This window comes from Colias eurytheme, chromosome 10 (genome assembly GCF_061535395.1).
Source record: "Colias eurytheme isolate Ceu_HAF_F1 chromosome 10, ilColEury1 Martin Lab GWU primary, whole genome shotgun sequence".
NCBI classification, from domain to species: domain Eukaryota; kingdom Metazoa; phylum Arthropoda; class Insecta; order Lepidoptera; family Pieridae; genus Colias; species Colias eurytheme.
In genome coordinates this window covers 9,347,978-9,366,164 of record NC_142989.1, presented here as the reverse complement: position 1 = coordinate 9,366,164, position 18,187 = coordinate 9,347,978, and the positions used below count along the sequence as shown (strand labels likewise).

Sequence of the window (18,187 nt, the reverse complement as noted above, 5' to 3'; positions counted from 1 at the left end):
ATTAAATCGCGGCAGGCTACTCCTTATTTTAAGCCCAAATATTAAACTTTACTTGTTACTAGTAGGTACATCGTAATCACACCATCGTAAATGTGGTGAACAACGAAAGCGTATCTATACTTAATATTATAAAGCTGAAGAGTTTGTTTGTTTGTTTGAACGCGCTAATCTCAGGAACTACTGGTCCGATTTGAATAATTCTTTCGGTGTTAGATAGCCCATGTATCCAGGAAGGCTATAGGCTATATATCATCTTGCTAGGACCAACAGGAGCGGAGCAATGCGGGTAAAACCGCGGAGCACAGCTAGTTGTAAATAAATTTCAAAAATATTAAACTATCATGTCTCTATATGCGGATTTGAGATCCCTTTATCCGCTTACATGGACCGCATCGAAAAATCCGTTGCTAGTTTTATTGTTGGAAATATCTGACACGTATTCTTCTCGATAAAAAGCGCTCGTACACTGTCCGCTTATGCCGGGAAAAATGGGCTTAACGAAAGTACACATGAGTGGAGTGAGCAGACTTTGTACAAGCAGTGGCCAACTACACGAGTTTCAAAGCGGATGATAAAACAAAATCTCATTTTACGAGCAACCTAAAACAACGAGATAACGCTATGAAAGAGCACAAAGAAAATAATTAGAAACATTATATTATAACTCGTTCTTTTACCCCAATGTTATTCAATTTTGCCGTCATTGAAAATGGGCTTTGTCTGCTTCGTCGGTTCACTTTGTAACAATTATTAGGTATTATCATTGATACAATTGTATTATATTAGAGGACACAGTATATTGTGGTATATTATTGTAGCTAATGCAGCGTGAAGTGGAACACAATCCGTTTCAATATATTGTTTGATGTTCAACGGGTATGTAACAATGGCTTATAAGATATATTTACTTTGCTCATATGAATATTCAATAGTATAATAATTGACTCAAACCTAATTCATATAATTATTAAATTAAGGTTTGTTGGTATTCTCTTTTCTATTACATAAGTGAATTAACGAATTATTTCAGAAAATTAAACTTTATTTATTTTATCAGCGCAAATTTCAGAGAAGGCTATAAATAGACTGAAAACTGCAATTGATCGGAATTTCGCTTCTGTTAAGTACTATAATGACGATACCCTGTAGCAACCACTTTAATTTACATTTTACAACATTTTCGCATTACCCCTTACAAATATGACAACTTTTGTTTCACGATTCTCGACATCTTGTTACAACCACTTTATTTCCAAGCGTGAATTCACATTATAATTATGTGATATTCCCCTAACAAATATACGTATCTTATATCTTTTATCTATTTAATTTCAGGACTCCGACCTATCTGTATTCGAGACGACGATCCGTTTCGTGGGCGGATTGCTGTCGTGCTACGCGTTGACCGGTGACACCGTGTTCCGGGATAAGGCGGCGGAGGTTGCTGATGCTTTGCTGCCAGCGTTTGATACTCCCACTGGGATACCGCATGCGCTTATCAATCCTACTAATAAGGTTAGTTTGGGAAATATATGTATATCTATCCATACTAATATTATAAATGTGAAAGTAACTCTGTCTGTCTGTCTGTTACTCAATCACGCCTAAACTACTGAACCAATTTGCATGAAATTTGGTATGGAGATATTTTGATACCCGAGAAAGGACATAGGCTACCTTTTATTGCGAAATATGTACCACGGGCGAAGCCGGGGCGGACCTCTAGTGTAAATATAATTAAGTCTCTATGGATCGGGACTTCTTACTATAGAGCTTCGAAAATTTAAGGGTCTTTAGCTCAATACAAAATTGTAAATGTTAAATTTATATGTGCATATAAACGATAGTAAAAACTTAAAATATTTTATAACCTTCAATGGTTTGAAATTTGCTGCATCGATAATGAACTTAAAGTTCCTCTGGATCAATCAGTCGTCAATATAAAAATGTAATTCTAACGTTCACTTGCACTATTGTGAATTTCTAACAATTATTATAGTTAGTGAATAGTAATTATGAACACCGCTGCATGATTCTGTATGAATAGTGCTTCAGTTATTTAAATATTATTATACGGCATGAAAATGTGACTAACATTCATGACTACGACACTTGTAGTAGTTTATGTTAATGTTTATACAGTTGTTAATATTATACATCACAAAGGCAGCGCATTATCTTTGTGCCTTTTCAATTTATAATGTTAATTATGCGCAAACATTAATACAAAACCATCAATTTACATACTGATCGCAAAAAAAAACGTTCCATTTATTCCTCAAACTGTATTATCATAATATATTTCAAATACTATCGCTATTTGCTATCACTTGAATATTCAGCAATGCATTATTGGCAATGCTAAACGTTTAATCTTCCTCAACCGTTCCCCGTAAAGGGTACCGATATCGGTGCATAAATTAATCGCCGAGCTTTATATTAATCGGACCTTTTCGAGTTTCCCGACTTCGTTATCATCAAAGGCGGTACGTTGTCATTCCGAGTACAGTCCTAATTAGGCGCGGTGACCCTTGGAGCTATTACAAAGTCTAATCGTGTGCGAAAATCCGCGCAGCGTGAATGGTAATCAATTTGTTCTTAGCGCCGTGAATGGCTGGATTAGGATTGTAAGATATAGTTGGTAGGAAGTTTGGCCCGTTCTTTTTTCACAGATTATACAGATTAAGGATACTGATTGATAGCGTAATAGTTTCATGTTAGCGTGTAACGAGCCAGTGTTATGGGCCCACTTCGCAATGGGCAGCGTTGGCCCAACAAATGATAGTCGATGTTTGCCGCCATTACGGCGTTTATGAATTAATCTACAATGACGGCCGATCATTTCAGCCCTCTACAATATCGTGATTGCTCTACTCGCCTAAAATTACCCAATGTGAAGAAGATCCATTAGTTATTAACTTGAAAATGGTGTAGTAGTTAAATTTCTAATATGTTTTAACTTTTCAACATTGTTTTTCAGGCAAGCCGTCAGTATCATTGGGCAGGTTCGAACAGTATTCTCTCAGAAGTTGGAACGTTACACCTGGAGTTCACTTACCTGAGTGACGTCACAGGGAAAGAAGGTAATAATGATATTACATAAAATAGATATAAGAAAATTTATTGCATACTAATTGTTAACCATTTATCAAACTATGCAGGTCAATAGGTACATAATAATAATGAATATGAAATTTTCAATACATAAACATAATAGGATTGTTTTAATTATTAATTAAGAAGGCTTTGTCGCATGATACGATCTAATGAGATTTTATGGTATTACAAAAAGAAACTGCATATAAAATAGTAAACATATAATTTTCGTCTCAAAATACGAACAAACATTCCCGGAAAAACTTCAAAAAACCTCATTTACAGAAAGATGTATTAATTATATACTATTTTATAGAATTAGTGAAAATTGCGTTGTCGTTAGTTCGAATCCCGCTTCATGATCGATTTTTTTCCTTTTTTATACGATTAATTATTAATATCTTTAATTATTATAATTTATTAAAATCTATAATCTATAAAAAATACACTATAATTAACAAATTATCCAACAGTTTACAGGCAGAAGGCGGCCCGTATCCGCGAAGTGCTACACAATATACAGAAACCGGACGGCCTCTACCCGAACTATATAAACCCGAGGAGCGGACAGTGGGGACAGAGTAAGTATATTATTTACTAAAAAAGACATGGTGTAAATACGTGCGTTTTCTATCTATACTAATATTATAAAGAGGAAAGGTTTGTACTTTGTATGTATGTATGTATGGTTTTCAGGCATAAACTACTGGACCGATTTTGATGAAATTTGGCACAGATAATCTTTAGACCCTGAGAAAGAACATAGGGTACGTTTTATTGCGAAATATGTACCACGGGCGAAGCCGGGGCCTACCGCTAGTAATTAATAATTTTGCCTTGTCACTTGGTAGAATTTAAAGAAGGTACGTGGGGAAATGTAATAATGAAATAAGATATGTATATATGTATAGTAGGTACATCTACTAATATACTGATTTTAAATTTTAAATTATTTTTTAATGGATTAAAGTGATCATAATTTATTTACTTATTTCATTATTAAATACACCAACAGACCATTTATTCTTGAACATATCATGATGATATATCATGATATTGATATTATCACACTTTTACAATTGAACAATTATGATGATTGCTATCATATGAAATGATTTTTTCTTTGTCAGTAGTGTGGTTACAAAATACGACTTCATAAACACAATTATGAAGAATTTATAACTCATAATTATAATATATTGATAACTAGATTTCCGCCCGCGGCTTCGCCCGCGTTTTCAAAGGAAAACCCGCATAGTTCCCGTTCCCGTGGGATTTCCGGGATAAAACCTATCCTATGTGTTAATCCAAGTTACCCTCTATATGTGTGCTAAATTTCATTGTAATCGGTTCAGCAGTTTTTACGTGAAAGAGTAACAAACATCCATACAAACTTTCGCCTTTATAATAGTATTAAGATTTAAATGTTTCCAGGGCACATGTCGCTGGGTGCGCTGGGCGACTCGTTCTACGAGTATCTGCTGAAGGCCTGGCTCGTGACCAACAACGAAGACGAACAGGCATGTGTTGTTTTTTAATATTTAGCTTTAAACAAAACTAAACTACGATGTTTATAATGATCGAATATCAACTAACACGAATCCTAAGCAAAAATTGGTTGACTGTAAAGTCGGTTTACTGACGATAGTTGAACGTGACAACGTCCGATTGTGCTTCTTTGTCGCTCGTTCCGCGTTCTCGCTTGCACTTCAAGCCTTACATGGAACGCCTCAGAGCGAGGTAACGCCGCATGAGTCATGTTTTTTCGTGCGTGCAGCCGGCTTTATCGAATTATAAGACATTGTCACGTCAAAGACGAACTTGAAACTGTCAAGTGTGAAAAATTCTAGTCGTAAGAAACAAACATAATCAAGCTTACTAGTATTACGGAAAGGTCTATTCACAAAACGTACTAAAAACAATGCAGTTTTACGATATAATCTACGTGGTCAATATACATTTTACATCGAAATAAATTTAACCTTATTCAGATGGTTTAAAGTCGAATTTACAAAGCACCAAAACTCCACCCAAATCATTTCCTTTTTTCAATACTATTCTTAATAAACATGAATGCTTATAAATTGTATTTAAAAACTTGCAGGCACGTATTATGTTCGACGAGGCAATGCAAGCGGCATTAGATAAAATGTTAAGAGTTTCGCCCGCGGGATTATCTTACTTGGCTGAGTTGAAGTATGGCAGGATATTTGAGGAGAAAATGGACCATTTGTCGTGTTTCGCTGGTGAGTTTCACTGTTATCTTCTTTTTCGCAGAAAATTGTTTGCCAGATTTTCACTTGCCAACCAACGTTTCGCAAAATTTTATTTCGCCGAATAATCATTTGCCAACTTATCATATAATTTTGTTTTATTTCCCAACCTCACAGTTACCAACTAAAACGTTCGGTCTGCTTTTCATAATGACACTTCTTAAAATGCCAACTTTTAAGTAGCAGAATATTTTAGTTTGTGTAATATTCATTTAGTTGATTATTGTTTACTAAATCTAGTTGGGTTTTATTTAATAATTATGTAATATTCTATCTTTAATGTGACCTAACCTAACCTGTTTCCTTTTAAAAAAGCTATTCGTTTCTGACACTGGCCGGCCGCTGCCGCGGCAGTTTAAGTTTAGTTTCTCTATTCACCATGAAATCTACTTTTATCTACTTTCTCATATAAAAAAGACGTGTGGCACTCGGGGACTGCCGCGGTAAAGCTATTGCATGCTATGTTCAAGCCACACCTCCGCGCCCGTCGGAGTGGGGAGCGTGAGGTTTTTTCGTTACGGAATTTCTGGATTCGGTCCCCGCGCTCAAGGCCCGCGATAGAAGCTATGCAATAGCTTAATATAATATTATTTCTAGGTGGTATGTTCGCCCTTGCGTCCACTACGCTAGAAAACTCGCTGTCCGACCGCTACATGGATGTCGCCCGCAAACTGACGCACACGTGCCACGAGAGTTACGCACGATCCGACACCAAACTGGGCCCTGAAGCTTTCAGGTATTAAACTAGAAATAATGTTACGAACTCGCTGTTCTAGTGTGATCCGTAAAATTGTAATTTCTGAACGTGGACATTTTTTTGAGGTGAAATTGTCTTTTGGCGCACCGCAATCAAGTTTTTTCGTAGGTAGGCTAGGTTAGGCAATATCTGAGGTGAACGGAATGGTATTGGGACCGTTAATTGTACCCGAAAGAGAAAGATGCGATTACCATACAATTGAATTTGATATTTTGGTTTTATGGCATTCAAATCTATTATAAATATAAATTTTTAAACAAAATAAAAAATTCGATCACGAGGCGTGATTCTCTCCGCGTCTCTCATGCCAATTCGGGGCGGACGCCTGAACATTGTTGAGTTTTATATTTTGGTTTTATAGCATTCAAATCCTTTTTAAATATAAATTTTTAAAGAATAGTAAAATAGAATATTCAGTTCTGTCGTGCGTTGTACATATACACATTATTTTAGCACAAGCACACGTTCTTTTTAAATCCGTTATCTAATAGCATATCCAATAATCCAGGTTCTCAGGCGCAACGGAAGCGCGTGCGATGAAAAGCAACGAGAAAATGTACCTGCTGCGGCCGGAGACGTTCGAGAGCTACTTCATCATGTGGCGACTCACTAAGGAGCAGAAGTATCGCGACTGGGCCTGGGAAGCTGTTGAGGTGCGTTTTTTTGGTCGTTTAAAAAAAATACGTTTGTGTGATCTTTAGTTAAAGCACAGAATACATAATAGTAGCTAAACGCTACAGAACGGACACTCTCCGCTTCCCGCCAAAATTAAACTTACCTCACCCCCGCGCGATCAGACATAAAATGGGCCATATTTTTCTGCAAGGACGATACGCAACGAAGATTGACAACATAATCAAATTGACTTAAAGTAATTTTATTATTTTGGATTTATGATTATCGTTTTTCGTAGAAAATGGTTAGATATTGTGCTGTTTACGGATGTATTTCATCAGAAAAACGCGAATTTTTTTTTACGCTAGCCACAAATGTGCCAACCATAAAGCGTTAACACACACATTTGCAGTCTCTACAGTGTGACTGTCAAAACGATCATTTTGTATGGAGTGTCCGGGGTGTGGTTAAAGCGAGATATCGAAAATAGAACGGAAATGTGGAAACGTCTATGGTTTCGTCAATTTGTTCAAACATCGGAAACCCAAAAAAAAAACACGCATTTTTTTTATAAAATGATATTGTGTAATTTATTGTTCCTCAAAATTTTTATTATACTGGAATCATGCTCATCAATCGGGATAAAAATATCAGAACTGACTCATGAATCCTTTCAGTACTTTCAGTATGATACGTTGTTGAGTTATTATAAACAAACAGATAGACATAATTTTTTTTAAATTATTTAGAGTGACTAAATTTCTTCAAAGAATCTTCCATGAATAGAATTCTCCCTTTGACATTTTTATTATTAAACTAGCGGTCCGCCCCGACTTCACCCGTGGTACATATTTATGTTTTCTCTACACAAGAACCATCCTGGTACTTCAAGGAATATATTATACTAAAAAAAGAATTATCGAAATCGGTCCACCCGTTCTCGAGTTACCAACACATTTTGCGATTCATTTTTATATATAAGAAGATTATATTTTATCGTCGCCTAGTACCCACAACACAAGCCTTAATTGAGCTTACTGTGGGGCTAGGTCGATTTGTGTAATTATGACCTATAATATTTATTTATTAATTTATTCCTTAGGCCCTAGAGAAGCACTGTCGCGTGGAGGGCGGGTACACGGGTCTGCTGAACGTGTACCACGCGGCGCCGCAGGGGGACGACGTGCAGCAGAGCTTCTTCCTCGCTGAGACGCTCAAGGTTAATATCATTATACTACACTAACACTAATTATTGAAGTGAAACTTCTTTATCGGGATTGGAAAAAAATTAGTTGTTTGTAAAGTCGGTTTACTGACGATAGTCGAACGTGACAACGTCCGATTGTGCTTCTTTGTCGCTCGTTCCGCGCTCTCGCTCGCACTTCAAGCCTTACATGGAACGCCTCAGAGCGAGGTAACGCCGCATGAGTCATGTTTTTTCAGCCGGCTTTATCGAATTATAAGACGTTGTCACGTCAAAAATTAGTGTAACATTTTTTCGTTACGCGTGACATTTTTCCGTTACGCGCCATCTTTTTCTTATACCTACCACGCGTGATTCGACGTATTTCTGTAAAGTTGCATATAGTAAATTATTTTTTGAAAAAAAAGGTCATAAAGAAGTTTCACTTCTTACGTGTGTACACTAGTACACGCACACATCTTTTTTTACTTAGAATCACGCTCAATCTATTCTATACTCACATGCACTGTTGTTGTAGAAACACCCTAAAATCCAAAATCAAAAGTCCAAAACAAAACTCTGCCTACGCGTTTTATTAGGCAGAGTTTTCAAAAGGCAATAATGTTCAAAGTCTATTCTATACTTTGAACATTATTGCCATGATATGAGGTGTTAGATAAAATGAATGTTTTATAAGACGCCGCTTGAACGTTTTGACGACCTTTTAAAAGGTGATGTGACGTGACGTAGTTGTTGATCAATGAAACTTAGATATTTTTTTACATTTTTACTAGAAAAGTGTAACAATTACGAAAATCACTTGACTATTTTCCAAATTTATCTGTACAAGTGAATCAAATTTTACAAAAAAAAAGACGTGTGACTCTCGGGGACTGCCGCGGTAAAGCTATTGCATGCTATGCCATCAAGCCACACCTCCGAGCCCGTCGGAGTGGGGAGCGTGAGGTTTTTTCGTTACGGAATTTCTCGATTCGGTCCCCGCGCTCAAGGCCCGCGTTATAAGCTTTACATTAGCTTAATAAATAACACATACATTTTATTTTTTTCAGTACTTGTACCTGATATTCGCCGACGACTCTCTACTCTCACTGGACGAGTGGGTGTTCAACACTGAAGCCCATCCGTTCCCCGTCAAGGACAAGAACCCATTATACAGAGCTGCCGACAAACAAGAGGATAACCAAGTTTAATTGCACTTTACACTTACAATACACTTTGAGTTGTGAGTCACTCACTTAAACGTTGTTGCAGTTGTGAGACTTACACTATACACTGAGTTGTGAATCACTTCAGTAATATAACTGTTCGGTTCGGTTTACTCCGGGAGGACTAACTTTAGAGTTACACTTTGAGTTGTCACATCACTAATGAATTAAAAGTTGTAAGACTTGAGCATGTTCAGTTTAATTAACGATATCCTCTGGTAGAAAAACTAAACCAGTTCTTACTCACACTTTCAATTTGCTACTTCGAGTTGTGAGTCACTTTACTAATACATTATTACAGTTGGGAGACTCACACTTTGTATTTTGAGTTGTGAGTCACTTGAATCATTATTGTTATGTATACGTGAAGTAAAGTAATGTGACTTGGTTTATTACAAGAGGATAAACATCTGGCAGCCAAATATAGACTTACACTTTCACTTAGTTTGAGGTGTGAGTCATAAATCGATTAAGTGTTTTAACTATCGTGGAAAACAACGATTACTTCTTTGATTTCACGCGTTATTAGGTTAACGGACGTATGCGTGTTTTAATCAAATTTGCTTTTAATTTTTAAATACATTTGATGTTGAATCTGATAGTAAATTAATCTTTTTTTTCGAGGGTAGGCGCTCAAAAAGTTAGTAACGTTTTTTTAGAGCTCTAAGTTTATAAAAGTTTTAAAAATAATTTACAGCAATTTTTCACTTTAAATCTATGATTCTGTAAAGTATTACACCTACCAGCATATCATCCTTACATAGATTTCCCTTTTTTTTGCAAAATAACACAAACACTGGTTCATTACTGGTATTAAGATGGAGAACTTGAAAGAAAACATTGCACAGATGACTGAGAATTTTAACACTAGGATGGCAGAGTTCCAGAAGCAATTGCAAACTAACAACACACCTGCCTCCTCTAATATTACTACGGAATTTTCACTCTTCCAAAACTTTATACTGTCATCGCTGAAAATCCTGCAGAGTGAAGTGGAGATGTTGTACAGGCTACACGACATACAGGAAATGCGGTCTCGTCGCAAGATTCTTCTTCTGCATGGAGTTAAGGAAGACCATAATGAAGACACAAAGGCCGTTGTGTTGGCGACTTTATCTAGCAAGCTTCAGTCGTTGAACCTTGATGCGGACACCTTCAGTCGCTGTCACAGGATGGGTCATGTGAGTACTGCTGCTGTCAAGCCTCGTCCTTTACTGGTTAAGTTCAGAGATGTAGCAACAAAGAATTCTGTCTGGTTTTCAAAAACTAAGTTCAAAAACAGTGGTGTCACTCTCTCTGAATTCCTCACTAAATCTCGACACGAAACTTTCATGGCCGCTAGGAAGAAGTTCGGGCTCCCCAAATGTTGGACCAAGGATGGCAATGTGTTCATTATTGGTTCTGATGGCGATAAGTACCAAGCAACCTGCTTAAACGATTTAAACAATATTCCGTGCGCGCAAGTGGATAATGTGCAATTGACCTCAAGTGATCCTATGTTAGGCGATTCAAATAAATGTTCTAAAGCCGCTCCTAGACCTAAAAGAATGGGTAATAAGATTAAATAAACATAATAAAATGCACGTTATATATGGTACGTCCTTCTCAAACTAATTTCACCTTTATTGTTGTGTCTTATGTATTCTTTTTCTTTATAATCTCCTTTCGTATGTCCGGTTACTCTTTTATACCCTCTTTTGTGTATTTTAAATCAATGTTAATTTTTGTGTCTATTCAAATATTGTTTTTGTATTTTCAAATGACATTCTGTCAGTGTCAAATATGTCAATTATTGTCAACAGCAAATGTCAAATGTCATTTATGATTGAAGTATTTTTTCGTTTCGTTTCATGTAATTTTGCAATAACCTGTTTTATATTGTATTTGCTGGGGGTGTAGAAAAAAATAAGCGTTTGTTTGCTTATATTCTATAATTTGTGTTGTGTATATACATATATATTATATATACATATATTATTTTTTTTCTTATCTTTTTGTCTATCACTTTATTTATATATTATAGCACACGGTATCTATTTAATACATTTTAAGAATTTACTTTTCTCTTAAATCTTTTCAGTGTTTCTAAAAAAGGTGTTTAAACTTTATACTATTGTAAATGGTTAACGACGACTCATCTAGTGATCTTAATTATATGTCTGTATCATCCGAAGATGATAGTAGTGACGATAGTTTTCGCAGTTCTTCCTTTGTCCCGTTAAATAATTACCTATCCTCTTGTCTCCCTCCCAGCTTGAAAAGTTTCAATGTAATCCATATAAACGCCCAAAGTTTGCCTGCACACTATCCTGATTTCCTCTCCTCCTTCAACTCTATTAATGCCCACGCTATCCTTATTTCCGAGTCTTGGCTCAAACCCTGCCTTCCTTCTTCCGCCTACTCACTTCCTGGTTTTCACTTGATACGGAATGACCGCACGGGGAGGGTCGGGGGAGGCGTTGCAATTTATCTACGGTCCCACCTTCCATTTAATATTGTAAGCGTATCGCCGCAACCCCCTCCCCCTGACGCTGCTGAACATCTCATTGTTGAAGTTTCCTTATCCCATAAAAAACTCCTCTTGGGTGTGTTTTATAGTCCTTCCCTCTCCATTAATTACTTCCACTCCTTCGAAACCATCCTCGAAACATTGCTTCCCATCTATGAGCATTCCATCCTTATGGGGGATTTTAACACCTGCCTCCTTAAAAATGATTCCCGAGCCAAGACTCTTCTTTCTATTACTGAATCCAACAACCTACATCCTCTTTCCTTAAAACCTACTCACTCCATTCCAAACTGTTCTCCTTCTCTCCTTGACTTAATCTTTGTCTCCTCTCCTAACCTCGTCCTAAAGTATGGTCAGTATGATGCTAGTGCATTCTCTCATCACGACCTTATTTTCCTCTGTTACAATTTGCGTTCTCCCAAACCTAAACCCAAACTCGTGATGCGACGCAATTTTGCTGGGATAGACATCGAAAGTCTTCACCGTGATGCCGGTAAGATTGACTGGTCTGTTATATTGTCTGCCGATACCATTGACTCCAAAGTTGATGTGTTTACTTCACTTCTGACTCAGCTATACGACCAACACGCACCCCTCAGACCAGTCAAACTTAAGCATTTACCTGCTCCCTGGCTCACGGATGACCTCAAGTCACTGTTAAATTTAAAAGCGAAAGCTAAAGCCAAACTTAAGTCGAATAACAGTGATTTGAACAGGGAAAAGTATGTCAGGATTCGGAATCGTTGCAATACATGTTGTAGAGACGCACAACGACGCCACATTCACTCATCTGTCGAGAACGGCGACTCCAGTAAAATCTGGAAATTCTTAAAATCCATAGGAATTGGTAATAAAAGTAGTAACTCTCTTCCTGATAACTTAAATATAGAACTTTTAAATCAACATTTCTCCGATTCTCCACCCACTTTAGATAATAATACAAAATTAAACACACTTCATAATCTTTCTTCTTTATCAATTCCTGATTTTCCACCGTTTCATCTCAGCCAATTCGCTGATGGAGATGTTAAGAAGAGCGTATTGTCAGTGTCGTCTAATGCAGTCGGTAGTGATGGCATCAGTCGTAACATGATCATCCCTATCCTTGACCTTATTATTCCAATCTTATCTCATATTTTAAACTGCTCCATTTCCTCGGGTTCTTTTCCCTCCGCCTGGAAAAGTGCTCAGGTTATTCCTTTACCAAAAAAGCCCAAACCCTCTTCCTACAGTGATTTCCGACCAATTTCTATTTTACCTTTCCTCTCCAAAGTCCTTGAAAAATTAGTCCATCAACAACTCAGTAGTTTCCTTAATAGACATAATTTATTGAATCCTTTCCAATCCGGTTTCCGTCCTGGTCATGGGACGACTACTGCGCTCACCAAAATCACTGATGATATTAGACTCGGCATGGACAACAAGCAACTCACAGTGCTCACGTTACTTGATTTCAGCAACGCCTTTAGCTCTGTAGACTTCGACTTACTGCTGGGTTTGCTACGCTCGCTTAACCTATCTCCATCTGCATGTGATTGGTTTCATAGTTATTTACATGGACGCCGGCAGCGAATTTTGCTTGATGATATTTTCTCGTCTTGGCGCAATATCAATGCCGGCGTGCCACAAGGTTGCGTCTTGTCACCCCTCCTTTTTGCAATTTTTATTAATACTTTAACTCAATCTTTAACTTCTCTCTACCACATGTATGCTGACGATGTCCAAATCTACACCCAAGCGACTCTGGAAGACTTGCCCAATGCAATCAGTAAGGTTAACAATGATTTGTCTACCATTGTAAACTGGAGCAGGAATTTTGGACTATTACTTAATCCATCTAAAACACAGACAATTATCATTGGGAGTGCATCATACGTGTCAAGGATTGATTGGGCAACTCTTCCGGATGTTTTGTTGGATGGCATACAGATCGGTTACAGTACCCACGTTAAAAACTTGGGTATTTTAATGGATCAGACCCTGTCGTGGGATGTTCATCTGAAGGAGGTTAGTAGGAGGGTGTTTGCTTCCGCTAGCTCACTTCGGCGCCTGCGCAACTTTCTGCCTATCCCAACAAAAATAATGCTAGCTCATTCCCTTCTCCTTTCCCACCTTGATTATGCTGATTCCTCCTACCTTGATCTTTCCGAAGTCCAGTTGAGTCGACTTGAACGCCTTCAGAATTTTTGCATTCGCTTTATCTTTGGCTTGCGTAAGTTTGACCACGTGTCAGACTATCGCAAAAAACTCAACTGGCTTCCCATCCGCTTCCGCCGTAACTCCCACATCCTTCATCTTCTTTTCTCTGTCCTGTTTGATCCTAAAGCTCCTCACTATCTCAAAGATAAATTTGATTTCTTTACCTCTCCTTTCCCTCGTCCTTCCAAAACTTTACTTTTGCGTGTCCCTGTCACGAACACCAAATTTTATGGTCATTCCTTTGCTGTTCGTGCTGCCAAACTGTGGAATGAACTTCCACTAGAAGTACGTCAAGCGCAATCCTTAAGGAGTTTTAAACACCTTCTTAAATCACACTATCTTTCTCTTGCTTAGCTTCTTCCTCTATTTCCTTACTGTTATCTTATTTTCTTCTTTGTTATATATATACTACTATATACTTGTTCTATTTGTTATATTTATTTAATACATAGTTATAATTATATTTTCTCTTATTATATACTTCTATGTATTTGTTGTATGTGATATATATTATATACATTGAATATTTATAATTATTCTTTCTTTCTCCCTAACGCCTTATTTTTTTGCTCACCCACCTCCTTTTAACGTCTCTCCTTACATATTACTTACGGTGGCCTGGAAGAGATCGCTACCTAGCGATAAGGCCACCGTTTGTACACTTTTTTTTCCTCTTACCTGTACTTTATGTGTCTATACTTCCTTTGTGTGTGCAATAAATAATTAAATAAATAAATAAATAAATAAATAAATTATAGAATATTATTTATTATAAGAAAATTAAAACTTGGTTACGTCAATCTTACTGAAGCAATATGTGCTGATTAAAAATATGTATTTATTATGTAAAATTATAAACGAAATTAAATGAAAAGTCATTTAGTGGGTACTTATCACATTGTAACTCATAGGTATGCACAAATCTACATTAGGTAATATTAGTGAATTTTATGTACCGCAAAATGCTATTGAGTTTTTGCGGCATTCATTTTTGTTATTTCAATAGGTGTAACCATTCAAACTAGACATAACTTTAAAAAACTAGGATTTATTTATCTAGATTTTTTGTCTCTATTGTCTCTCGTAATTATTAATTTTTTGAACACATTCCTCGTAAATGCAGGATGTCATTTTTTGCCTTTTTTTAACATTCACTGTCAGCAATAAAATTATTGTCTAAAAAAGTTTAAATAATCGTGGATGGCGTGGAAATTTTGAAAAATATAAATTATCATGAATATATGTAATTTCTCATACTTTGTAAATATAATCGATTTAATTTACTTAAAGCCAGTTTATTTTTAACTTGACTTAACCAAGACAAATAACCAGCGTTTATACTTTATAATACTAATACAAATGTTTACTTAAATGTTAATGAATTTATTTTTCTATTTATTTGGTGCATTTTTAATTGCAGTAATTTATTAATTATTATTCGTTCGGAGTTTTTAAGCTCGGAAACATATCGATATAGGCACTACAATAATAATATATAATATTATGTTATTTCACACGGATGTAAGCAATGCGTCTTTAATAATTTAATAATTATTTAGCTTAAATTTAGTGGCTAAACTAATAAATGAATAGACTTAGATATTTTTGATGTATATGTGACTAGATTCAATTAATTGTTGATATTCGTGTGAAAAGCGGCTCTGCATACAAATATAGTTCCATTTAGAGTGAATAAAATGTTAGCAGTTAGAAGATTTTTTATCCAAACTATAATAATAATATAATAATACTTAGTCATAAATCAATTAATCGCATTAATCAAGTGTTTAGAAGGCCTTTAACAGTCATATTAAAAGAATAGATATTTTTCTTTAGTTTAATAAGAAAATATTTTGGTTTTTCGTCTATAATAATGACATTTTTTTTACGTAACTAAAATAATAATTGTGTGAACACGATTGATATAGGAAATGATTATTTGTACCCTATGACAAAAAACAAGGAAACAACGATCATTTAAATTATTTAAAAATGAAATAAATAAGGGTACATTTCTATATTTTATTTGTGAAATTGCCGCACCTGTTACTAGAGCATTGAATCTAATGAACCATAGTGAAACGAGATTAGTTGTCGTAGACAATTATAATAATTATCTGTACATTGTGTATATATAGCTAGATATAGCGTAGCGTCTGTGTGTAGAACTGTGAGATAGTGAGAGTTATATTTAAAATTAAACTGTCTTACCACAAAAAACTTTAAACAGGGCTTAACTTTAAGCGCGGGTTCTCTTTAATCTGGTTTTGTCGTATTTTACATAGACAACTATTAAAGTGACAGATCCCTGGTTTAAAGTAAGACTGTGTTTAAATTGTTTTGTGGTAAGATCAAAAGTTCTATTTATATTCATAATTATCATTATGTGTATGAAGAAATCTTCAATATTTCGATAGTAGCATAATTGTTTAAAAAAATTAAAACCTTTTTGTTATCAATTTTTAAACGACAAACAAAAATATTCAAAAGAATAAGACAAATGATGAATGAAATAATATCAACTTTATCATCGAATGACTAAGGTTTAAAATATAACTCTCTTTTCCTCGCAATTAAAATTTATTTTAAATTAATGTATGCGAGAGTGCGACTGTTGATTTGTTTTTGTAATACTAAGAAGTATAAAAATATGTTATCCATGTAATGATATTTAAATTAAAAATTTTAACTCGTAATTTGTTATATTCTGTGTTGTTAAAATTGATTTAAAATGCTGATATTTTGTACTTCTTAGATAAAGTAATTTAACCTGACTGCCATCTATGTCTGTTGTATTATATATTTCATATTAATATTATAATATATATTCGCAAAAGACAAATAACAAGCAGATTATATGTTTAACAGTTTTATGTTTAACTAGCTTCCACCCACGACTTTGTACGTGCATCCCCGTTTTTCCCCGTTCCCGCAAGTATTTCGGGAAATCCTTTCTTAGCGGATGCCTACGTCCTAACATCTACCTGCATGCCAAATTTCAGCCCGATACGTCCAGTGGTTTGGGCTGTGCGTTGATAGTTGATAGTCACCTTTGAGTTTTATATATATACGTATATAGATTTACAAATTTTATTTCTCGTGTACACGTTCCGATCTTAAAAAATTATGTATATTTTCACCTCGTTCCACATAGTAAACTCATAAATAAGTATTTTATAACTTTGCCATTTTAATACTTCTACACATTTATAATATCCTAGTAATAACTTAGTGCAATTTCTATCATCAAGTTTATTATTAAATAATTATTTTTATTCCTTTTATACTCATTGAAAATAATGATATTTCTTTAATCTCCTTATCTATACTATACTATAGGTATGTAAATATTCAGTTCTACCGACTGCTTGTTATATTATGTATTTATGTATGAAGTTGTAGTTTTAATATTGTACATTTTCGTTTATAAATAAAAATGTTTATAAAATTATTCAGTTGTTTCACTAATATCACCCATATCTTCATATTTTTATAACATCGTTAGTTAAGTATTTACAAACCTAGCAGAGTATTATATTGTTTAATTTTTATAGAAAAGCTCACCTTTTAACAATTGAAATCATTATTATTATAGATTATCTATAGAAAATACAAAGACTGATCAACTTTTTTGTTACTTCAGACATAGAAATAATATTGAGAAAGTATGAACTCAAGTCTATACATACCTAGTGCAAATTTTGAACTATACTATGTTCAATATATTCCTAACAGTTTATTGATTCTGTTAATTATTATTAAATAATCCGAATATAAAGAAACATTAAAAAAAACCTGGATTCTAATTTCTAATCTATTTTTTGCACCCTTATCGAAACATATTCGAAGATATCTTTCATCAAACCATACATTTTAGTGGTATTTTTTATTATTAATTATCATATAATTTGACAGAAAGGGAGACTGTTTGTGCAATCATCAAATCGTATAAAACATGTATGACCGCTTTTGTTTTTGAGCAGATTATCATAAGATAACCTAATACTAGATGACTCGGCAAATGTTCTGCTAACATCCTTATCACTTACGGGTATAAAAAAAGATTGCGGCCTCTATTTAGAACTACCATTTTAAACTCGTCCATATTACCACAGACTAATAATACCTAATATACTACGTATACAAATATTACCAAATTATCCTTACATTTCCTATTTGATCAATACTATACATATCTAAGTACTTATAATTTAGAAAAACATAGTTAATCATCAACTTTATATTAGCACATATTATACCTTTTTCCACTTCATCCCAGGTCGACAGGTGAAACCGAAGCGAAAATCTAGTCTTATAAACTCTTCTCCA

General features: G+C 35.0%; 1 protein-coding gene across 1 annotated transcript in view; it reads left to right on the top strand.

Moving 5' to 3' along the window:
• The window catches only part of alpha-Man-Ia (alpha-Mannosidase class I a), a 71,966-nt gene extending 62,618 nt beyond the window's left edge, over positions 1–9,348 (top strand). The window contains exons 3-11 of the mRNA XM_090106076.1: positions 1,336–1,515; positions 2,981–3,083; positions 3,570–3,677; positions 4,531–4,616; positions 5,201–5,342; positions 5,967–6,105; positions 6,635–6,779; positions 7,844–7,960; positions 8,995–9,348. Of these exons, the coding sequence (XP_089962202.1) occupies positions 1,336–1,515; positions 2,981–3,083; positions 3,570–3,677; positions 4,531–4,616; positions 5,201–5,342; positions 5,967–6,105; positions 6,635–6,779; positions 7,844–7,960; positions 8,995–9,135 (1,161 nt within the window). The 3' untranslated portion in view covers positions 9,136–9,348. The remainder of the gene's footprint in view (positions 1–1,335; positions 1,516–2,980; positions 3,084–3,569; positions 3,678–4,530; positions 4,617–5,200; positions 5,343–5,966; positions 6,106–6,634; positions 6,780–7,843; positions 7,961–8,994) is intronic.
• The last annotated feature ends 8,839 nt before the right edge of the window (positions 9,349–18,187 follow it).